The 23999-nt window shown below is 37.7% G+C and overlaps 3 protein-coding genes across 3 annotated transcripts; all 3 read right to left on the reverse strand.

Annotated features, from left to right (window-relative positions):
• On the reverse strand, nucleotides 1-2708 carry LOC104591773 (11-beta-hydroxysteroid dehydrogenase A-like). Its single transcript, XM_010250785.3, has 6 exons — nucleotides 1898-2708; nucleotides 1580-1772; nucleotides 1356-1441; nucleotides 1093-1224; nucleotides 752-916; nucleotides 1-583 (listed from the first exon to the last, which is right to left on the reverse strand). Exons 1-6 carry the CDS (start codon nucleotides 2168-2170, stop codon nucleotides 293-295), a joined length of 1140 nt encoding a protein of 379 aa, XP_010249087.1. The 5' UTR covers nucleotides 2171-2708; the 3' UTR covers nucleotides 1-292.
• A 2271-nt stretch (nucleotides 2709-4979) lies between these two features.
• Nucleotides 4980-7318, reverse strand: LOC104592001 (11-beta-hydroxysteroid dehydrogenase A-like). The gene is made up of 5 exons (XM_010251147.3): nucleotides 7065-7318; nucleotides 6746-6938; nucleotides 6488-6573; nucleotides 5660-5791; nucleotides 4980-5552 (listed from the first exon to the last, which is right to left on the reverse strand). Exons 1-5 carry the CDS (start codon nucleotides 7251-7253, stop codon nucleotides 5097-5099), a joined length of 1056 nt encoding a protein of 351 aa, XP_010249449.1. The 5' UTR covers nucleotides 7254-7318; the 3' UTR covers nucleotides 4980-5096.
• A 4909-nt stretch (nucleotides 7319-12227) lies between these two features.
• On the reverse strand, nucleotides 12228-23687 carry LOC104591772 (putative metal-nicotianamine transporter YSL6). Its single transcript, XM_010250783.3, has 7 exons — nucleotides 22989-23687; nucleotides 22313-22485; nucleotides 20194-20291; nucleotides 18344-18481; nucleotides 16409-16598; nucleotides 15410-15539; nucleotides 12228-13385 (listed from the first exon to the last, which is right to left on the reverse strand). Exons 1-7 carry the CDS (start codon nucleotides 23356-23358, stop codon nucleotides 12451-12453), a joined length of 2034 nt encoding a protein of 677 aa, XP_010249085.1. The 5' UTR covers nucleotides 23359-23687; the 3' UTR covers nucleotides 12228-12450.
• Nucleotides 23688-23999: the final 312 nt, after the last annotated feature.

The following is a 23999-nucleotide window of genomic DNA, read 5'->3' on the forward strand; positions in this document are numbered from 1 at the left end:
CTAATCAAATCGCTAATGAATTGTATATCTTGTAATTTAAGTTGACACTTGTTCAAAATTACCTCGAACCCTTTTCTCTTATACCAACATTATACATTTATATATGATAGAATAGAATCAAAACAGAAATGCAACCAAAACATATATATGGAAAATGGATAATATGAAGGAGATGAGAGGACCCTCTTGCTCTTGGACCCAGATATATAGAATGATGGAGGCAAGTAGGCAACATCTATATATAGAGATATGAGGAAGAGAGAAGTCAGTAGGACCCCCTTAGCTTGAAAATTTAATCTTTTTTTATTTGAGATGATAGGATTGAAGAAGGATACAGGAACTTCTTGCCACCGATTGCGTCCAAAATTTTCTTGTTTCGTGCATTTGTGACAGGCGTACCCGACTTGGTTACATAAAGGAAGTGAACCGCCCATTCCAACAACGTTGGGCACAGGAATTGGATGAGTATCAATACTTTGAACCACGGTGGCTCTATCACGTACCTCTCTCCTCGGCATGCCTTGTTCACTATGGATTCTGCGCACTTCCCTACACTCAGAATTGGGAGTATGCCTATTGATACCTGCCCCACCCCCAACACCAACAACCATTCTTTTAATTTTTGTTTTTTCTTTCTTTGTTGTATAATATCAATATCTATGTAATGTATGTCTTAATTAAGACCTTGAGTATAATTAATTAATAGAAAAAAAAAACTCAATTAAATCATGAAGGGGATGATCTTACGTACATCTCTCATTTCTTGGTTTACTTTGACTACACCTTCATTGTCTAGGTGTTTGCCTTGGCTCATCTCCGATTCTATGAACCCAAGAGCAGCAATAGTTACTTTCACATCAGGTTCCAATTCCTTTCTCAATCTTTCGTAAAAGTTTATTACTGCCGCCTTACTTGCCTGTGAACCAGCAAAAAATACATGCAAGAAACGATATTCAGTTCGAAACAATGGAAAAAAAAAGGAGAAGATTAAATAAATTAAAATACAACTGAGCTGAAGGAGAAAAAAATAAACTAAAAGACTGAACCCAATACAATTGAGGAATAGAAATGGTCTTCGTAAGATTTTCTTACACCATATAAACTCAACGTTGGTGAGATCAACCAGCCCGAAGATGAAGCATTGGCGATGATCTTGCCTTTAGTCTTTTTGAGGTGAGGAATTGCAAACGAAGTGGTATAAATTGATCCCCAAAAGTTGATATCCTATAGAATACGATTGGCACACACAAACTTTCCCACTCAGTTTTGCACCAACGCCCACACACACACGGAGACAGAGATTGAGAAAGAGAGAGGAGGGTTATTGTGAATAGACATAAATAATTAATTATTACCATCAGAGGTGTGAAATTCCCAATACCGGTTATGTCTTCGAATGCACAAAAGCTGATGATCCCGGCATTGCACACCAGATGATCCACTGCAATTCATTATCAGACTCTTCAATAGCATTATACATAGTAAATCTCCTATAAGTATAGTTGAGTTGAAAGTTGAAACAGGTATCATGAATCATCCCCCCCACTCCCCCATGTATATATTTCTGTCTGTCACTTACATCGACCGAAGTGGTTCACGGCTTCTTCGACAAATTTCTTGCATTCATGGACCTTGGAGACATCTGCAGGAACAGCCAGAACATCAGGAGAGCCCAGCTGAACAGCCTTCCTAGCTACTTCTCGGAGGCTGTTCTCCCTTCTCGCCACAAGGACCAGAGAAGCTCCTTTCTTGGCATACTCATAAGCAATGTGCTGTATGATCGATCAAAACTTTTTAACATTACTCAACTAATTAAAAGAATCAAATTTAAGATGGAAAAAACACGATAAAGAAAAGAAGACAGAACAAGTATGGATGGCGGTCAAGATTCAAGAACCTCTCCAATCCCCGAAGAAGCTCCAGTGATGAGAGCAACTTTTCCTGTCATGTTCTCTATGGGTAGGGCTGGTCTCAAGAAAGAATAGATGAAGTTGAACAGGATTACAAGAGATAAGGTGAAAGACGAAGTGAGAAGAATAAGGGGAGGAAGAAACAAGTGCATGAGCTTGTGTATCAGGTTCATGGCTCTGCTATAACACAAAACAATAACAAAATTAAAGACATAAACCACAACGGAAAAGCAACAGTAGTCCACCTCATAGCTCTCCATCTCCCCCGCCCTGAATCTCCTTAATCTGTTTCGCAATTGATCACGATTCAATAGCTGAGGGGGAGATGGGGCTGTGATTGGTCGGAAATGCAAATGCAAGAGGATCCAGGCCAGCTTCCAAATAGAAATGTAATAAATTATCAACAGAAGAGGGAAGGAGGAGGGATCGTGGAAGAGTAAGAATGGATGGGTGCCATGCTTTGCTTGATGCTATGCACCCACCCACCCAACCCAACCTACTGACTACTGAGTACTGATTACTGAACTAGCTAGCTACTGAGCGAATCGCCCGTTACTAGCTCTAGTATCGTCGCCATTTGTGACGGAATACTGCTCAGATATTCCAGTGCGTAAACCCGAGACCACACTTTAGCAATGTTCACTAAACAGGGGTTGGTTTATGATTTAACATTTAAGGGCTCCGTGACCGTGAGCATGATATAATGGGGCATTCCCGTGAGGGCAGCATCTCGGCCACCTTAGCAAATATAGTGCATTAAAAGAGCAAAAACAAATGCAGCTAACATTGGATCCGACCTGGAAATTGAAGACTCTTCAATGAAATGGGTAGGTTTGTTTGACTTTATAGAGATAGATAGGTGATTAATTAGAATTAGAATGCCGGTAGAACTGAATCTGATACTGAAATATTGAAACCCCACCTCCAGGCTCCAACTAATTCGTGTTGGGGTGCTATTATAGTTTCCCAGCTGCCCTGCGTCAGTGCGTCTTATTAACTTCATTAAAATTTATCTAATATTGTCTCTATGTTTGTTTGTTACTTCATGGAAAGCTAGATGTTACCTGTCATCGATCAAATTAATATACATGGAGGATTGCTAATCAATCAATCATATTCATAGTTTCATACCCCTGCTGGACCCCAATCATAATAAGTAACATTTGGTATGTGATGGGAAATCCTTTTGATCGACTTAATTAAAAAAGTATAGTGGATGGATATGAGCTAAATAACTAAATATACATTAAAGAAAGATATTAATAAAGTCACCAACCGAGGTTGATGCAAATAAAGGCACATAGGTCATTACCCCAACTGCCCCTGCCTGTATATATGTGCTAACTGTGAGTTGCAGGTGGCTTCTAATCCAAACAGTTGGTGGGTGGACATTTAAAGTGGTTCGCATTTCGCATGCTGATTAAAGCTTGTAAACTGGTTGACAGAGTACTTGACAGCGCCTATTCATCAGCCCCAAGTACTAAGATTCAAAGTATCGAAACTCTTTTTTTCTTTTCGTTTTTTTTTTTTTAATTTTAGTTTTTTAAAAAATTTTTTGGACCGTATCTTTTTCAAAAAAGATATGATACGATACGCTCCATATCGAGCATATCCTATTAATACTTTGAACCCCACTCCTAACTGGATGTGGGATGATATTACTATATCAGAGGTTGAAAAATTCCTCTCTGCCCCACTGTTAAAATATCTTCTGGAATTCTTTTCTTGTGTTGAAAGTGAAAAATAAATTGTTTTTGTTTTGAAAAACATCAGATAAAAACATATTTTTAAAACCTGATCTTAAAACATATTTTTTTGTTTTATTTTTGAAAACAAAAAAAACATATACAGAATCAATCAAAACCATGTTTCTGAAAAATAATCTATTTTTGAAACGGGCAACAAAGAAAACAACTAAACGCTTCTGCCCCACAACGTCCCACAGATGCTAATACCAGTTTTGATGATATCGTCATTGGGAGTTGTTTCTAATACATGACGGGGATAGGACACTGTGTGGGGTGCATATCTGAACTCCCTTAAACTCAGTTTGGAGTACATATACAAATATATAAAGTGCAAAGCCTTATATTTTATTTTATTTTGTATATATTTATATTGTACATATTTATATTTAAATTCTTAATGATTATATACCTCAGTCCATCACCATCGAAATCCACATGGTTTCCAAACATGGGGTCAATACCTACACGGATACAAAATGACCGACAAGTGTCTGGAGTCTATTAGCTCCAAATAAATGCTAACAATAATAACCAGTGAGATGGTTTACCAAAAAGAAAGCCACTGGGAATTTGGGATGATATGGTTGTGAGTCTTGTGACTGTTACTAGAAATGGCTGATCGGTGCACTGCATTCAATGTTATTTGTTATAAAGGGGGATATCGAATTCGAACCAACAAGTCTGAAAGGATTTTAAAACCGGATTCGATAGGGATCGTTTTGGGGACCGGTTTTCAAGTCGAATGGTCTGAACCCATTCTGACAAAAAGTAAAAATATTTAAAAAAAAAAAAAAAAAACGGCCAAAACTATCATTTAATTTCGAAAACATTGAGTCTGACAATAAACTCTCCCAATCCCAGTCTTTTATTCATCCACCACCTCTGCGAAGTTTGTAGGGCTGCAACTTCACCCCCGCTCGAATGGATTAAAATTAGGGCTGAAAAGTATAAAATATAAATCCTACTTTTAACTTTGGGTTGGATTAAGGCTGAAGCCTTGATCATCCTAATCCAACTCAGGGTGGAACAGGGAGACCCAAGGGAATCATAGCCCACACAACTATGTATCTATAAATGTGATACATGTATGTTAAAAAATTTAAGTTTAAAAGCAAATATTTTTTAAGGCATAATGATATTGAATTAAGAAAAGTATTTTGTTGACAAAAGAAAGAAGAAAAGTTGTGCTATTAGACCTTAATAGCTCATTAGGGTACTTGCATTGCACCCGCTATTAGTACCCACAAATAGGGTAAGGGTACATATCTGTCTTCTAATTAAAGATCTTGTACCCCTAATAGAGTTTGCTTGCTTAGCAATGTAATGTTTATATAACATCTGACTAGTTAATTAATATTATAAGTAGTGTCCAAATGAAGAGCCATGAGTAACTCGAACATCATCAGCAGCCTAGCTCGAAACTTGGGAATTTAATCAATCAATCGGCCCTGGTTTCAAGCGATTGTATGGAAGACGGGTAGAGCAAGTTGTTGGCAGCTGTGTGATGGAGGATTTTCTTGGAAGGTGCGTCCCTCTGAGAAGTTCCAGGGGGGGTGACGTAGAGCAAGCGATAGAACCATTCCAGCACATGGGGACATACTACTTTCCACACGAACATCACCCTGAACCACAACGGTTGGGTCAAGTAGCGGTCTCCCCTGCACGCGCTCTTCACGATTGCCTTGGCACACCCCTCCGCCTTCTCCACCGGGAATGTGCCAACCTCAACATCTCTCATCTCTTGATCCACCTGCATTTCCCCTTCCTTCGTTAGGAACTTTCCCTGCATCATTTCCGACTCTGTAAACCCTGGTGTCACGATCGTTATTCCGATATCTCGCCCCAATTCTACTCTCAGTGTCTCATAGAAGTTTATCACTGCCGCTTTGCTTGCCTGCAATAAGTTGCTTGCATGTTATTAACTTAATTGTCAGTTGTAACTTGTAACCCCCCCCCCCCCCCCCCAACCAACTGACCAAGAAAGAAAAGAAGACAACTTACATTATAAACACTCATTCTAGGCAAGGGCAACCATCCAGCAGAAGAAGCATTTACTATGATCTTGCCTTTGCTCTTCCTCAGGTGAGGAACTGCGAAATACGCGGTATATACTGATCCCCAAAAGTTTGTGTCCTTTCAAGTTGATTGCAAACACACACACACACAAAAAAAGACATCAACCCAAGCCAATCCTCAAAGAGTTTCTGTTTCTGCATTAATAATCTACGGGTCCAAAGGGATGAATTTCCATATCTTGAATGCCAATCCTCTCTGCTTTAATTTAGTGCTTAAGCCTATAATAATAATATCCCACTTCACTGGTTTTAGCCCGGGCTAAAACCGTGAATCATAAGCTTCCAATTTCCATGTATTTGCCGTGGCCCCACCACGACATCAATTCATCAAATCTAATTCAAATTCAAACATTTTGTGAACAAAATTAATTAAAAATTACACATTTGAAGCTTGAACCACTAACACAACATTTTAAATCAACTTTATTATAGTGGGATACAAATACACATGCCTATATTTTTAAAACCAAATATAGGGTGGATCCATAACCAATCCACTAAACGATCGGATCACCCTCGATGGGATACCATTTGCAGCTCTTAGCTCTATCCTAAGGCTAGCTACTAGGTTCGTAACTGAAGTCTGAAGAGCTGGTCTGGTTCGATTATGGACTCTGATCATTGGACTTTTCACTGGACCCGGTTTAATTTCAGGTGGGCTTGGAAACAGAATTACAAATAAGGAAGGAATGAGATGAGAGGACCAAAAATAACAAGAAAGCAAAATTAAGAAATAGGTGGATAGACGGATTACCATAATAGGTGCAAATTTGGTAATATCACTGGAATCTTCAAACATACATACCGATGCGATACCAGCGTTACTCACCAAATGATCCACTGTACATGTCAAGCGAAAGCATTATTTAATTATTTATTAATACATAAGAGGAGGCAATATGCATGGCAAAAGGCAAACCTTTTGGCATTTGCATTTCACCTCCGGGACCGGGAAGAAAATAGAGAGCAGAGAGAAATTCCTGTGTTCATGCATGGTTTATACTGTACATACTTCTGCCGAAATGACTGATTGCTTCATCAACGAATCGCTTACAATCGTCGACCTTGGAAACATCCGCTTGGACCACAACAACATCGGGAGAGCCAAACCCACGAGCTTTCTCCGCAACCTCTTGAAGACAGTTTTTCCTCCTAGCAACCAGTAATAAGCGAGCTCCCCTCTTTGCATACTGGTATGCAAGTTGCTGTGGCAATCCCATGCACATAACAACGTCAGAAATTTAAAATAAAAATCAAGTTTAATGAGATGAGATATTAATATCTTTCAATTCAATTATTCAACACACTAATTGGAATACACAGAACAAAACCTCGCCGATGCCTGAGGAAGCGCCGGTTATGAGTACAACCTTGCCCGCCACGTTTTCACTGAAAATCGCTCTAAAAATGTAAAAGAAACACTTGAAAACCAGAAAGGGTGGTAAGAAGAGGATAAGTGTGATAAGGGTGGTAGGAGGAGCCACTATGTTCATGAACTTGTGTATCAGATACAGATACATGGTTGCGTTATTGGATGGATAGATAAATAGATAGATACAGATGGAGAGAGAGAGAGAGACGAAGTGAGGCGGCGATGGGACTTCCGATGTTTATACTTACGAACGGGAGGTGATACTGATGACGATGCTGGCATGTTGCATGGGAAGCATATGACACGTTAACAAAGGAGTGATTGCTAACGAGAGTACGTGGCTGTTTAGCATTTCCTTTCACTCTCTGGTGTCGGTATTCGGTAATGGGCTCCCTAACCCTGGTGTTATACCATTGCTTTATGATTAGAATGATGCAGGAGTAGCCATTTAATTTTAAAGGAAATTGTATAAAATCCATCATCACTTTTTATCAATTCTTTTATACTCATTATAATAATTTTTTAAAACTTTTAAAACTTATTGTATCAATGAGATTTTATTTTTTAAAATTCACCATCCGTTAAAATACCGTTAAAGTTTATTGACTCAAGTTGTTCACGTCAATCTAAATGCAAGTTTTATAATCAAACTACTCCTGAGAGTCATCTTGTTAAATATTTTTTAACTGAAAAGCGCTTAAACGCCTAATCCTATTTCATATATAATATCCCGCTCACTGAGAGCCTTTGTTGCTCTCAATGTCCTAAAGTGTTCTTACTCTCAATGTCCCAGAGTGTTCTTGTTAGCTTTGGCACTTTCACCGGATTTTTCCACACAGCTGACACGGTCACTAACATTTGTGGAAGCAAAGCTCTCCTTAGCTTCTATGTATTGGACCTCAGTGCAGAAATTGTTATCAGGATTCGTTTCTGATAGAACCTCCTCCTGAGTGGTTGCTAAGTAATTGGGTACTTCTTCCTTCTGCAAATGGTCTTGGATTGTCTTGTGAGAATGCTTTTGATGCATAGTAGGAGTTGTTGGATAGTTAGTAGTCTTGGTATTGTGATCCGGTGTGGTCACATATGCAGTGGACGAGACTCCATTACTCGATTGTTTTGGAGAAGACCGTGGCGGTGATTGAAAAGAACGAGGATTTGTTGAGACGGGGAAGAGTTAGAACCTAGAACGAAAGCAAAATCATGAGGTTTGGAGGAAACACGAATTGCATCAGGCAGGAATTCCTTAGAGCAATTTGGTGTCGAAACTGACACGCTGCAACTCAACTCTTCAAAGATAAAAAGAAGTACACAAATGGGAAGTAAAAAATAGAAGCAGAATCATGAAGTTTGTTGATCCGATTTTGAATCAGGATTTTTGGGAGAGAAGCAGGAAGACCACGACGGGCTGTACTTTGTCATAGAAACCCCTCTCCCTCTATCAGCGATTTCCGTCTGTTTCTGTAGGGCTTTCCTCTCCCGAGCTCCGGCCGTTGTCGACAGACCGAGAGAGAAATGAGACTTTTGACACAACATGCTCTCTTGCAACATCAAAGGCGTCACGAACGGTTTCCCTCTGCGTCTTGAGATCGAGAAATTTGTGGAGAAAGAAGTTGATTTCAGTGCAGAGTTTCTCAGGAACATATTCCCCAAGAGCGAATGGAAGGCTCTCGTCAATGCCACTCGATCCATGGGCTACGCTCAACTTCCCGATGAGGTCGATTCACCCATGCTCGACTCCGAAGACTTCTTGAAGAAGTTCCACCACACCCTACTCGAGCTTCACCTTGAAGAAGGTTTTCTAATCTGCCCGGAAACTGGTCGGCGCTTCCCGATCAACAAGGGAATCCTCAATAGTCTACACCGTGCCGTGCTGGCCCGCGGGCCGCGACGGACTGTGCCGTCATCCCCGGTGGAAACTTTAGGGGTCGGCCCGGCATGGCCCACAGCACAGGCAAGCGGGCTCGTGCCGTGCAGTGCTGGCACGGTGGCCTGGGCCGTGCCAGGCTGCAGGCCGTGCCCTGGGCTTGGACCGTGCCAGGCTGAGTTATAGAGCGGGCCTTGGGCTTAGGCCGAACCGGGTTGCACTATTTTTTTATTTATTAATTTTTTAAAAATTTTGATTTCTTTTATAAGTAAAATTATAAAGCTAAAATAGTTAACTTTTCTGTAAACTTTAGGAATTAGGAACTATTTAAAAAATTAAGAAATGAGAAATCTAAGTTATTTAATACATAAATGAAAAAAATACTTAACCAAGTTGAAATAAGAATTGTGGAATAACAAATTGAAAGAAAAATAGGAATTTTATTTCATTTAAATTTGAATGGTATAAATTAATGAATTACAAATACAATGATTGAATCATTGTATACTTGGATGAACGAAATATAAAAATAGAATGAATTAATAAAATATAAAAAATACAATATGGTTAAATTGAAAATACAAAATTACATTGTTAAAAAAATTTAAAAAATATATCAAATAAATTTTAAAATAATTTGAAAAAATGAAAAATTCTACAAGTAGTCAAATTCATGAATCATCATTCATGACTTTCATCATCTGCTTCGGGTGAAATATTCGGTGTTGTATCATGCCCTCCCTTGTCTTGTAATCTATCTTCTGCATCTAGCCAATCCTTGAAGTAGATGCATATCTCTATTCTCTCCTCCTTCATGCAGCTTCTTTTGTCATCCAGCACCCTAGTACTTGCACTAAAACAAAACTCCAATGGAGCTATAGACATCAGAGAGGTTAGTAGATCACATGCCATGGTGGCGAGAACCGGATAATTTTTCAAGTGTTAACTCCACCAGGCTAAAATATCAAAATTATTTGATACTTCACCTAAATTAGAAAATTTTGATTGCAAATAAAAATTAAGTTCAATAAATGAACTTATTGTAAAACTAGTAGATTTCTGCCTTCTACTACTAGGCTCAAAGTCAAAAGGAGAAGAAGAAGATGATGATGATGAACAAGTTGTAGGAATATTTTCTACGACTTCAGATTTATACAAACTGTACATTTTAAATAATAAATTATTAATTTCTTATTTTTTATTTCCTACATCAATATTCATATTTTCATAATATGTTTCAAGTAAAATATCTAAACCATCTTTCCTAATCCTAGGGTCTAATATTGTAGCTAAACTATAAAGGGGAGAAATGTTTTCCCAATATTTTTTAAATTTATTTTCCATAATTTCAACAATACATTGAAATTGTGGATTATTTCTATATTTGGCAAAACAATCACTAATTACCATTAATTGATACGGTAAACTACAATTAGTTGGATAATAAATTCCAGATAATTCATTTGTTGCATCATAAAAATGTTTTAAAAAATCTTTTGTACAGATTGCCATTTCCCAATCTTCCTCAAATATCATATCATTGACATTTTTAAATTATAAAAATCAGAAAGAATTTGTTTATGAGATATACAACTTTCTAACATAGCATAGGTAGAATTCCACATATGCTTTACATCTAATATACAACTTTCTAAATTAGCAAGTTCTTGTCTCATTTTTTCTTGTAAATATCTAAAAGTACCAAAACTAGTCCCCCTCCCAATCTGTGTTTGGGTTGTTTCTCTCCCTTCATTTTCCTCTCGCTCATGTGTGAGCAGATGTCTATTCAAATGGCCCGTAACACCATTGCTACAATAACTAAAGTCTTTCCTACATTTTTGGCAAACGGCCCTTTTCCCCTTCCCCTCAATATCTTTTACTTTGAAAACTTTCCAAACCGGGCTACTCAGCTTAGAAGCCCTCATTTTTCCCCTAGTATCACTACTACCAGGGGTGAAAGTTCCACTTCCATTGACATCAAACGCATCGGCATCAGTGCTAACGCTAATACTATCGTGATGCAATTGAATGTCATCCATGGTGAACATGTTGGGGAATCGGTTTTAAGAAGGGCCAACCATTTTTTTAATTCTAAAAAGATAAAAATTAATTTAATTCGACTTTTCCGGATTGCCGGTTCAAAATCCCATTTGATTTCAACGGTTGAAGCCTTTCAACATCCAAACCTCCCAAATTGAGATACTTGAGCTGGTTGAGCAAGTCTTTTTGTTGTTGAAAGTCGAAACTTCGTTAAAGTTGAGACTTGAGAATTGGAGAATGCAGAATCAGACAATCAGCTAATCAAAATTTCTCATATTGCAAATAATTGAGAATGTATCAGTATGAGAGAAAGAGAGAGAGAGAGAGAGAGAGAGTTAAGAGAATTGTTGAATTGGTATGATGAGAATGGTGGAGGATAAGGCTATTTATAGGAATTGAACATAATTCAATTGTTTAAAATACCCAAAAAACTCTGTTATTTAGTTGTTAGGAGGGGTATTTTGGTCATTATAAAGTTACTTCTAACTTTACCCAAAATGTCCCCCTAAACTAGTTGTTATATAGCTGTTGGAAAGCATTTATGTCATTTTTCAATTCCCCATAAACAAAATACAGAAATACCCCCCTAATATGACTATTTATAACTGTTGGGGGTATTTCTGTAAACCCCCCAAAAGCTGAAATTAGCCGTTGGGCCCCCCCTCCCAAAGCTGAGCGTGGCCTGTTACGGTCCTGACAAGCCATGTCGTGCCGGTCCATGGGCCTATGGACCCTCAAACCCCCGGCCCAACATGACATGGACCTCAATGCCGGACCTGGCACAGCCCGTTAACCATCAAGTCGCACCGTACCAGGCCGAGGCACCTCTGATCACCAGTAGCAAAGCGAGAGAGAGAGAGAGAGAGAACTCCTGTGATGTGAACTCATTTGGTCTGAAGTTGGGATATTACAAAATGGATCTAAAATAGACATGGTAAGTTTTGTAACGTTTTGAAAAGTTTTGATGAGTTTAATAGACATGGTTTTAGACAATTTCCCTATTAAAATCGTAGTCTACAACGCCCATTGTCTCATTAAGAAATCAACATAAAAAAGGATTTTACAGAGATTATATTCGTGGTCTGACCATCATAATCATAATAATCATTCACTATCACTCCAGGAACGAAGACTACCGACATCTAAGAAACCACCAAGGATGATATAAATTCAAGTTTTCACAGATGTATGCAGATTTAAAACCTTGAACGCAACTCATGCTCGGAGAGAATACATATACAGAATACCAATAATAAATAACCATGTACAACAGTGCAAGAATGGACATTGATGGAAACCCTAGTAAATGAAGCATACAGAAGGCAGAAGCTATCACCATCATGATATAAAAATAACTATTTACAGAAGTTACAAATTATTAATGCTAGTCCGGCTTCGGAATAGCAACAGCTCGGGTGCAACTGACAGAAGCAATGTTCAGCTAGCTACTCAAAGAAGGCCCAAAATACATGCAGATAGGTGGGTCGATTCTGAAAATTGAGAAGATTGCTGATGGTATTGTCCAAATCCCATCACCACATATCAGACCTGAAGCAACCGCTCCTGCAAAGTCATCTGCATCCTTTTTATTTATCCTTTCCCATATGTACAGAATCACGGTCCCAACAAACATGTCTATTGCAAAGTAGGCCCCAATATAGAATGGGATTGCCATTGCCATTGGTACAGGGATGAATTGTGAGACCTTCTTTGGAGTGACATCCCTCAAAAGGTTTATAACCAGAGCTGCCACAAAGAACCCACAACATATTGCTAGGCAATGCTTGGGCAGTTCAGAGAAGCCTTCAACTCCTAGAATAGCCATTTCCCTGAATATTACTGCATATGGAGCTTTGTAGGGACCATCAGGGGATCCAATATCAAAAGCACTCCAAAACATCCAAAACGTGAGAGGTGCAATGACACACCCCATGGCTGTCCCTATTAATTGGCTTAGAAACATGGACTTCGCTGATGAGAGAGTGAGGTAACCGGTCTTGAAGTCTTGCATGAGATCAGCAGCAGTCGAGACAATGGACATCATCACACCACAGGCGGCTAACCCAGCTATGACCCCACCCTTTGTTCCCACCAATGAAGCAAAGAAGAAAAGGCCAATCTTTCCATACGTTGAGGCCAGGCTCCAGTCTGTGAGACCAGTGCCATACGAGTTGCAGAAGGCAAGAGCAGGGGCGATAATATATGAGCTGAGAACCAGATACCATTTTAGCGGTGGAAAGATGACAGGAATTGTTGCTGTTGATATTGCTGCCAAAACTATGTATCCAGAAGCTGCAAGCCAGGATGGTATCCTGTCCTGCAAGAATATCTCATCTTTTTTCCTTTGTTCCAAAACCAACTTGGAGCCCTCATCATCTGTAACATCAATTAATATCAACAATCAATCCACTAAAAGGGTTAATGATTTAATGTGATGTGGGGAAGTAACACATGTATGTCATTTAAAGTTAGAAATTACAATGCACTGAAAAATAAATTATGTAGTGTATGTAACACACGATGAACATGTGTATTATACCATAGAATTACAACTCAAATGATTTTTATTAGGGGTCCTTTGTATTTTAAAGGTATATGCAGGCAAATGCAATGGATATTGCACTAGACAGAATGGAATGACAAAACAGGATTCATGTAGCTGACCCATATGGTTGGGACATGGCTTAGATGATGATGATGATGGTGATGATACAGGCAAATGTGAAGACCATGCCCGACATATAACTCCCAGCCTGTGAATTTCCTAATGGGAAAATGTTGTAGGGAGATTCTTATTTCCTGAAACTTAGGCTAGTCAACTAGGATTTTAATGGACCTATCAAAAACCTAGGATTGTAATGGGTTCCAAAGGAGCTGCAAACTAATACAAGGAATAGGTCAATTAATCACAAAAAGAAGCTGGGTATGAATTGCTCAATTAACAAAGTATAAATAAAAAACTGAAAAAGCAATCAAGGAAACTACAACATAAATAATTTATCAGTTTATTAACCAAGATGAACTGTAGATGATAGGTAAAATAACCTAACATGATTTTTCAAGTTTAAGAATTTAGGGATAAATTTTAAGGAAAGAAAAAGAGATATTGGAAATCAAACCTCTTCTATAACAAAAAAATCAGCACAAAACTTTTTTCAATTGCTAGATAGCATATAAAAAATCACCAAAACATATAGCTCAAAGAGACGATTTCTTTCCTCCTGGTAACTGGTTTTTTGATCTAACGGAGCTTAAAACAAGGAAACTGACCCTCTGACTGTTGCAGATTTCCTCGACCACACATTTTTGTATAGATGGTATAGACAGCAAACAATATTTTTTTTTTGAATTTAATATGTATCCTGATGTATCTCTAGTGCATGTTGGTTTTCTGTATTCACAGACTCTTTTTGAATAAAACACATTTATACTTTACCTTTCAATGAAAAGAAAGTCTCCAGATGGTAGTTCTGGATTTAGAATTTAGACTAGAAAGTAGGTATATTTAAGCTCCTAAAATTCAATATACATAAATTTTCAATTCACCTAAACAACTTACACTGGGAAAAAATCATATAACAAAAAGTAGTGATTTTCATCAAAGAACCATATGTTTCCTCTGCTCTGGCCATAATTCCACCAAATCATGTCCAAGAGTTTTGGTTGGAGTTTGGAGTTATGTTATCAGGGATGATTGTTTTGGGTGCCTATTATGGAGGGGTGTTTGAATTGCTTAGCTATGGTTTTTTCTACTGGATGATCACTCAACGTGCCTAAATAGTAAAGGCATTCTCTGCCAACAATGAATAGAGATGGTATCAAGACTGTCCACTCTTTGTTGGATTCATGTGGTCAAATCACATAAAAGTTGTGTCCATGTAGAAGCTTCATGCTAACCAGCCGTCATCCTTTCTTAATCATAGACTCACCGATTGTGACTGCACTGTCTGATCCCATAAGTTGTCTCAAGCCACTAAAAGGAAAACTCTGCACTGCCCTGACTAATCTAATCAAATAAAAAGATTAATTGACTAATATTAAGGTGCACCCTTAAATGTTAAGTTTGAGTAAGAATCCTTCTAGGTTGCCAGATAAGCATGCCACAACATAATTAAGAATCAAGAACTTTGTCACAGAAAATGCCTTTTTCAAGACAAGGAGACGGCATTATTTATTGTGCACAAATGAAGATCTAGCCCTTCATAATCCCCATGAAGCAACATTAAAGTTCAATAAGAGTTCAGTGACACAATACAAAGGCCAATAAGAGTTTCCTACCTAGTATCCTTCCATTCCATATTAAACTTCTCAAAATCAATTCTAGAAAGCACAAATAGGCAAAAAAAAGAGCTGAAGAGCAAAGGAAGAAGGCAAGAAGAAAGACAATAAAGAGGCATCACCTTGAAACTCACTGATAACAGGAAGGTTTTTTTTGGGGCCCTTGTGGCACATTTCCTTTACAGTTACTGCAATTATCTTGATTAAATTATATAAACCATCTCCAAGGATAAGAGATATAGCAATGAAGACCTGGCAATAGTCCAAGCAAATAAAACACCTATTAACATTGAGCTGAAGGAATAGATACTAGGATATAGAAGCTTGAGTATTATCTCAAATTCTTAGACTAGAAGATTAAACTCACAATTGATAATGACAGAAAAAGTATATTCTTAACAACAAAGGTAGGAAAAGTCTAGTTTAAAAAGCCAAACAGCTCTAGAATGTTGTAACATTCACTAATAGATGCTTCAAGAATTATATGATCAAGTTCTAGACTGCAAGTGATTGTAAATCCCTTGAAACAAGTCGATTACACAAAAAAAAAAGCAAAAAAAGGGGTAAGAAATAGGGATAAGAAAAATATCCAGATTCTTCAACTACTTTTACGATGCAAATTTGTCGGGATCAAGAAATACTGTAAGCCATCCCCATCCGAATTATTAGAGAAAAATAAAAACCTTTTCATCTTGCTTTTCTTAAAACAGTAGTTACAGGTGATGCTGGAGTACTTGTAGTATCCAAGTGAGAAACTAGACAACATTGCTTTTCTGTAAAATTGATATTATAGGGGAAAAAGGCTTCATTCTTCCCATCAGATATACTGTATTTAAAGTTGTAACAGTCAAGAAACTCTAAGCAACACACAGATATAACTTCAGCAATGTAACAATCTGTTAAAAAGTGATGGATCAGTATAGACAAAAACTGTATAGTAGGACTGAGATGTGGAATCGTGCTTTAAAAAAAATAATTTCACCATATTCCATTTCTTTTCCCTAGCTTCACATTGAACTATTTGTAAAAGGTATATAAAGCACAAATAATCCCAATTCACAACCAACAGTAAAAACTGGTTCCATAATCAATCCTTAAACTATTTGATGATTTCATCATACCTTATATCCATAGAGTCCTTTGAAGTCATTGTTACCAAGTCCAGCTGGGTACCAGTCTCCGGCATGTTTAGCAATGAAGGGCCAAAGGAAACCCCATGATATAATGGCCCCAAGAAGAACTGAGCAGTTGACTATGTGGGGACAGATAAGACCACATCCAACATAAGTTGGGCTGAAGTCAAAATAAAACCTGCATGAAGGCAAATACAAACAGCTTCAGTCAAATGGGAATTCCAAAGCTGATTGTATGTATTCAATATTTTCATAACCTGATAGTAATTTATTCATTGGATAAATTTTGCATAGATTTGCATTCTTAAAAACAACTCAAGTAAAGCAGAAGAAATTTGCTTCCCTGATGGACCAAGTTTTATTTCTCATGCCTGTAATAAATAAGTTTGAACCATATTTTAGTTAGGCTAGACATGTTAGAGCTCTTGATTAGATGGTGAAATTTTTCTGCTTGGTATGATTTGGATCATGGAAGCCAAGAGGCAGTTTTAGACTCCAGTTAAAGAGCAATCAGGCTTGATGCATATTTGGGTCATACTCATACATCAGACATGTAACTTTCTTTAATTCTGAAATCCCTGCACCCACAGTTTTTTTTAGAAAAGTGAGCAGGCTACAGAAGGCAATGCGTAGCACAAGTGCACAACCCTGGAGAACCATCTACAACATACAAAGGTTCATACTTGTTGGCTTGTTGCAAATCTCATTGACATTATTGAAGGTTCCCCTAAGAGGATATGAACCCGGGCTTGCTGACCAATCCACTGCTTTATCCATCTCCCTGTGAACATGATAGTACACTACTTCAAATCCAGCATTCCAGCTTCCCTCAAAATCTTGTGGCAGTCCTCTATTATGTCAAGAGTGTTCCAGGGTTTCGATGATAAGCCTTGAGCCTCCCTCTATGCACAGCTTCCTTGCTCCACATCTCACTGTCAGCAAGTGGGCCTCTTTTGCAGCCCTTCAGCTATGTTTATTGTTGTGATACCAGTTGGTTGGGCCTTAATTAGGGCTGTAAGTTGGGTTGCCCAAGTTGAAGAATTGCAACTACATCAGGCTTGGGTTATGGTTTGGGCCCATTGGAAATTTGACAAATTCCAAATCCAACCTGACACAAGTTGCACCCCTATTCAAGGATATGGCCCACATGATTCCGAACTAAACACCTAATTGCTGTCTGTCTACTACTTTATTTTAGAGGCATCAAATTAACTTCTAGCATTTGTTCTATAGGAGGCTTGGGTTATGGTTTGGGCCCATTGGAAATTTGACAAACTCCAAATTCAACCTGACACAAGTTGCACCCCTATTCAAGGATATGGCCCACATGATTCCGAACTAAACACCTAATTGCTGTCTGTCTACTACTTTATTTTAGAGGCATCAAATTAACTTCTAGCATTTGTTCTATAGGAGGCTTCCATTTTATCCATACCAGTTCCTATCCTGGTTAATGGTTTGTAACCCCCTTGGGCCTCCATTAGTTCCAAATATATTTTCCAGGTTCGATCAATAGTCAACAGAGGATTAGTCTTTTTATTTTATCCATACCTAGTTCCTCCACCCATACAATTAGATGAAAGAAGAAAATATCTGATACAGCTATACACCAATCCAGCTACAGGTATGGAACTGTTATACGAAACCAGTTATCTGCTCCATACCAATACCAAAACCTCAAAAAACAGTTGATTTATTACTTTAATATAGAAATATATGGATCCATACACTTAAATTTCTATCTAAGAAAGGCAAGATGCATACATGTATTACATAACTAAAACATCGTTAAGGAAGAAGGCTAAAAGGAGAATTTATCATGAATGCAAATCAATCAAATTTTCAAAAGAAAGAGTTTTACAAGATGAGAGATATCAATAAGGAAAAAAAAAAAAAAAAGACACCAACAGCCAAGAGTCTTACGTGTTTTTGAATGCTTCCAGGCCAAGGCTGGGGAAATTATCAAAACCACATGAATCACCAATACCACTAAAGAACCACTTAAAGCAACCCCAACACAGGCTTATACTTAGATACTTCCCAAGGCAGTGTACCTGTTTCCTGCAATTCATTAACATAAAAGTAATATCATGAGGAACTGTAGGGATGGCTATTTGCTCACAATGTGAGAGTGAGCAGATGACTAGAATCTATTCTCATAAAGAGTGCTTATTGAATATTAACTTTGCCAAATGTATCAAGTATGCCAGAACTATTTCTACCCAGCATAAACCAACTAAATGTGTCACCCTTATGATACCCAGATACCTGTACATGGCTAGCATGCCAGAATTGTATCTGATACTTATCAGATATGGATACTTCTACATGTAATATAGAATTAAAACTTTTAAAATATGTAAAGTAGTATGATTTGAAAAAAAGAATGTATACTACAAAAATATCTGCATATCTCTAATTGAATTTGTCAAGACATAAGTCTTGAGAAATGGCATTTAGCTTCAAAAACTAGATATGAATGCATGATATAAGCATATTGCATGTGATACCCATACATGTACCTGTATCCAGCATTTTAGGAAATGGAGGGTCATATCCCCATTACCTGTATCCATGCACATGTCTGCACCTATATCTGGACATCATAGATGTTAACCATTCAGAAGAGAAAACCAATGTTTGATTTTAAACCTCCATGGATTATTGATGGGCACTTCTATGTTACTATGTTACATTTTCCTACATTTATTTGCTAATTTTACATAAAGTAACAACTATATACACAATGAAAGTCATTTTTCTATTATTGATAAAAAAAAGTCATTTTTCTATATACTGTTATCAAGTAACAAAGATAAACTTCTAGATGTGCAAGTAAATGATGAAAAGACTTTCAGATTTTAAAAGACTTTTTTTACTCACCTCTTTAAATACCTTAATTCATTGATTAGACTTAAAGAATAAAATATTTGCATAACTTACCTTTGTAAGAATAAACTTCGTATGATGCTATTGAGCACAGTTGTAAGAAAAAGCTTCATGTGGGGAGAGATAAGCGGGTTTATCTCTCATTGACTATTTTCTTGTATTGTAATCACAATTTTACTCATTTACATTAATGAAATTTGCAGTTATCGATCAAAAAAATCATATAATACTACTAAAATATTCTGATCTAAGGGCCCATTTGGTTGACAGGAATGGGGGTCTGGAATCGGAATCGGAATAGGTCTTTCTGATTCCAACTGTTTGGTTGGGCGGACTCAGAATCCCATTCCCATTCCTGCTGGAATGGCATTCTCCCATTTGAGGTGATGGACATTCCCTCCCCCTCCCTTGGGAATGAAATCCCATTCCAGCTTATTCCAATTCTGATTCCAATTCCTGTCTGAACCAAACAGTTATGGGACTAAACCATTCCGATTCTGATTCCATGGGATTTTGATTCTGATTCCAATTCCAGCTGTGAACCAAATGGACCCCAATTTTTATTGCTTGGACGTGAAGCCAAGGTAAATATCGGCATTATATAGTAAAGATACAATGTTAGAATTTGAAAAAATATGGACCGCTTTAAATAGCTTATACTTTTATATAGATGTGTCCACAACTCGGTTTTTGTTTCATCTTGCCAAGTCAGACTCCAAGACATGTCACAATCCATGACTCCATGCCCATGCAACACTGGGGAAAACACAAGATTTCTGAAAGCTTTGAAAGATTAGTTAATTTAGAACATATACTTATATCTATGGATACCATAGTGAAAATATTTGAGTCAATAAAATGAAAAGAATGTATTAATTGCTTACCCAGCAAGCTCAGCTCCTTTAGTTGTGTGAAAACTATTTATCAGCATGGCCGTTGCTGTCCCACTAGGATATGTAAGCTTATAATCCATGACCATTACCTGTTATAACCCACATAAAAACAATAAGAGGAAAGTTTGTCCCTAACAAGTATCCAATGTTTTAAAACGTGGAGGTGTGATGCGAGGCGTTCCACTACCTAGAGGCGTGAAGCGTAGTTCAGAATGCAAGAGGCGTAAGCCTCCTGAACGCAAGCCTCCTTAAGAGGAGGAGGGGGGGTTAGGAGGATGAAGAGTAAGGGAGGATCTCATTTTTTCTTTATTTTTAATAAAAATCTTTTATATTAAGAAGAATAAAGAACATGCCAGAGGCGCTGACACCTCTGAGTGAAAAGCATAGTTGTCAAGGCGACAAGGCGCCCTTAGAGGCTCACCTCGCCCAGTCACCAAGCAGTTTTGCATACTGTGTAATAAAATACTTATATATTTTTATTTTTTTGAGATTATAATTATAAAATAGACATTATTAAAGAAAAATATTCATTTTTGTGTTTATAAACTAATTTCTTTTTATTATTTTCTTATTTGTTAGGGTTTAATCAACACAAACATTGCTAACTGTTGTATTGAATCCTCAGTGGCTTCAAAATCTGAACCAATAAGGGAAGAACTTAAAATTTTGTCTAATCAACACATTTCTTAAATATGTTGATTTTCTAGACTTAGGGCCTGTTCATTTGCTCTAAAGTCAGACATCTGAAAGTGCAATAATTACATTAAGAGGTATATTGGTATTGGTGGACTTTTCTTTCCTTTGAACTCTGAATGCAGAGAATGTTGTTCTGATTTTTGAATTTTGAAAATGATCAAATATCAATTTTGACCCCATATATGAATGCTTTTGTTTGTCTTTTTGGGGGTATCATTGGAAAACAAAAAGTTGTATGATTGCACTTTAAGAGATAAGAGATAAGAGGAAACAAACAGCCATTTTCCTCTTAAAGTTAAAAGATTCCTTTTAAGAGATAAGAGTTAGAGGAAACAAACAGGCCCTTAAACATGAAGTTTATAATTTTCTTAGGAAAATTATGGATAGTTACGTAGTTGTCAAGGCGACACCTAGGTGACGAGGTGCTCTTGGAGGCTCGCCTCGCCCAGTCGCCTAGCAGTTTTGTATATTGTCTTATAAAATACTTTTATATTGTTACTTTTTGAGATTATAATTATAAAATAGACATTATTAAACAAAAATGTTCATTTTTCGTGTTTATAAACTAATTTCTTTTTATTACTTTCTTATTTGTTAGGATTTAATCAACTCAAACATTGCTAACTGCTATATTGAACCCTCAAAGACTTCAGAATTTGAAGTCTAATCAACACATTTCTTTCAATCAACACAAACATTTCTTATTATTTTGTCTTGAAGTCTAATCAACACAAAAATAGGAGTTCAGTCCCATATTTTTTTGAATTTTCTTTTCTTTCTTCTTTTTCTTCTCATAAATATGTTGATTTTCTAGACATAAACATGAAATTTATAATTTTCTTATGAAAACTATGGATAGTTATTAAGGAAAGATGGTTATGGAACCTAAGGAACTACCTGGGATATGTATTTTTCACTTAAAAAAATCTATGGCCTAGGAACGCCGCCTAGGCGACAAGGCGCCCCCTGTCACCTAGCCTCGCCTTGGTGCCTTGAAAACTATGGATAGTTATTAAAGAAAATTGGTTATGGAATTACTTAAAAAAAAAAAAAAAAAAAATCCATCGCCTAGTCGCCTAGGCGACAAGGCGCCCCCTTGAAAACTATGGTGAAAAGGTAATTTACAGATAAGATTCCAAGTTTCCAACTGAAATAGGATAGGGACCGTATTCAAAGATTATAGGGGAGTCAAGGAGTTCTAGCTTTGGACAGAGACAGGCGACAAGGCGCCCCCTTGAAAACTATGGTGAAAAGGTAATTTACAGATAAGATTCCAAGTTTCCAACTGAAATAGGATAGGGACCGTATTCAAAGATTATAGGGGAGTCAAAGGAGTTCTAGCTTTGGACAGAGACAGGCACATAATGATTAAACAACAAGGAGAAAGGAAGCTAACACGCGTATATATACGTACCTTACGAAGTGGAACAAGACTGAATAATCCAAGAAAACTAACAACAAACATGAACCCGATCATCCAACTCAAGGCTGGATTTTTAATATCTTCTGCCCGATTTCCCGGGTAATCAACACCTATAAGTTTGTATGTCCTCTCATCCATGGCAAGCATGTATGACCCAAAGCCCCCTGTCACAAAAATACCACTTCGTATCAGCACAAGTGATCCAGTGAATGGAACTAATAGACATCCGATAACCTGTTCAAAGGAATAACAGAATGGATATTGCTAATCATAATTCCCCAACCAAACAAAAAGGAAAAAAAAAATTGCAAAAAAAATACAACATATACGAAGGGTAGAAAATCTATAAGCAAGATGGCCAACATCTGAACCAGATTAGACAACGTTCGGCACAATAATGCCCCAAAGGCTCAAACCAACAAGATTATCAAAGTCCAAAGCGCAGGAAAGCAAACAAAAGGGGGAAAACAGATCAGACGGAAAAGAAATGTGAAATTATGCAATAACAAGTAAAATAAATGAACTCGTTAGATAGTATTACTGTAATAGGAAGTATTTAAACCAGGATAGAGGATTATGACACGGCCAATTCGATCCAAACAGACCCCAAGAGCCTCGAGACTCCAACATCTTAAGCAATAAAGGAGAAAAAAGAGAAATATGTTACCGCTAAACGCCAGGCCATAGCAAGCAACGACGCAAGTCTGAATAACAGTATTCTCCTGTCGAGTAAAGGGAGCAATGGAGAACCCTAATTTGGAGAGAAAACCGGTCCAGGACTTGACAAAGAAGAAACCGAGCAACCCAGCAGCGACATTGAGGGAAGGTATTATACCAACTGTTAGGTTGAGTTTATGCGTGATGATACAGAACAGAGTCCCTAGGAACATGCTTACTACCAGCCCTCTGATCGTGATCTGATCTTTCCATGGCGGTATTGGCATCTCCTTGGAAGCCTCCGATTCACCTACCGTCACCTTCTGTGGTTCCAGGAGCAACGGCTCCGAAATCTCAACTCGGGTGTTTTCCATCCCCATCCTGCTCTCTCTCTCTCTCTCTGCGTGTTAGGGTTTCGGATTTACAGAAATTATAGGTGGCCTGGCCTTCTCTACCGTCGTTGGGTATCAGTTTTCCTTATTTATAGAAGTTGTGTTGGAATTGATGATGGATGAGCATTTGCTGCAGCAGGAAGCAATCGTACAAAATCCACCGGCTGAACCTGAAATGGTTGTTTGATGGCTTCCATCCGTTCAGACTTTCAGAGACAGGCGAGGCATTGACGATCCGGTGACTCGTAGATATTAGTGCATATATTTAAAGTACAAGTGGATGTCATCGTCCCACTTCAAATCTCTACCGCTCACTCTTCCGACTTTGTTTGGCCTCCCATTGACTATTATTTTGCCACCTCTTCTCTCTTTTTTTTCTTATCTTCCATCAATAATTCGAGTTGGGCTTTAGCCTGCAGTCTTTACAGCCTTTCATTGAGAATACATCGATACATCAGGCCCCATAATACACGGTTGAGATGTATTGTGGGGCGGGGCGCTGATGTAAACTTATTCGTTTATACTGGATATGATTATGATGTTAGTCAGACACGTGTCAAGATAAAAAATTAAAGTCAGTTTTCTATTTCGGGTCTATTTCGTTTTCGTCACGGGATTGTCTATCCCAT

The sequence above is a fragment of the Nelumbo nucifera genome, chromosome 4 (assembly GCF_055504915.1).
Source record: "Nelumbo nucifera cultivar China Antique chromosome 4, China Antique-T2T, whole genome shotgun sequence".
Classification (NCBI taxonomy): domain Eukaryota; kingdom Viridiplantae; phylum Streptophyta; class Magnoliopsida; order Proteales; family Nelumbonaceae; genus Nelumbo; species Nelumbo nucifera.

What these genes read in the sequence shown, in the direction of transcription:
- LOC104591773 (XM_010250785.3), bottom strand. Translation starts at nt 2,170, where the DNA reads ATGGAGAGCTATGAGGTGGACTACTGTTGCTTTTCCGTTGTGGTTTAT. An exon ending in CGTGAACCACTTCGGTCGAT is followed by an intron (nt 1,442 to 1,579) that starts GTAAGTGACAGA and finishes AATGAATTGCAG; the next exon opens with TGGATCATCTGGTGTGCAAT. An exon ending in TAAACCAAGAAATGAGAGAT is followed by an intron (nt 584 to 751) that starts GTACGTAAGATC and finishes GGGGTGGGGCAG; the next exon opens with GTATCAATAGGCATACTCCC.
- LOC104592001 (XM_010251147.3), bottom strand. Translation starts at nt 7,253, where the DNA reads ATGTATCTGTATCTGATACACAAGTTCATGAACATAGTGGCTCCTCCT. An exon ending in CTTCCTCAGGCATCGGCGAG is followed by an intron (nt 6,939 to 7,064) that starts GTTTTGTTCTGT and finishes GGATTGCCACAG; the next exon opens with CAACTTGCATACCAGTATGC. An exon ending in AATCAGTCATTTCGGCAGAA is followed by an intron (nt 6,574 to 6,745) that starts GTATGTACAGTA and finishes TGACATGTACAG; the next exon opens with TGGATCATTTGGTGAGTAAC.
- LOC104591772 (XM_010250783.3), bottom strand. Translation starts at nt 23,358, where the DNA reads ATGGGGATGGAAAACACCCGAGTTGAGATTTCGGAGCCGTTGCTCCTG. An exon ending in AAGGACTCTATGGATATAAG is followed by an intron (nt 15,540 to 16,408) that starts GTATGATGAAAT and finishes GACTATTGCCAG; the next exon opens with GTCTTCATTGCTATATCTCT. An exon ending in TGTTATCAGTGAGTTTCAAG is followed by an intron (nt 13,386 to 15,409) that starts GTGATGCCTCTT and finishes TTGATGTTACAG; the next exon opens with ATGATGAGGGCTCCAAGTTG.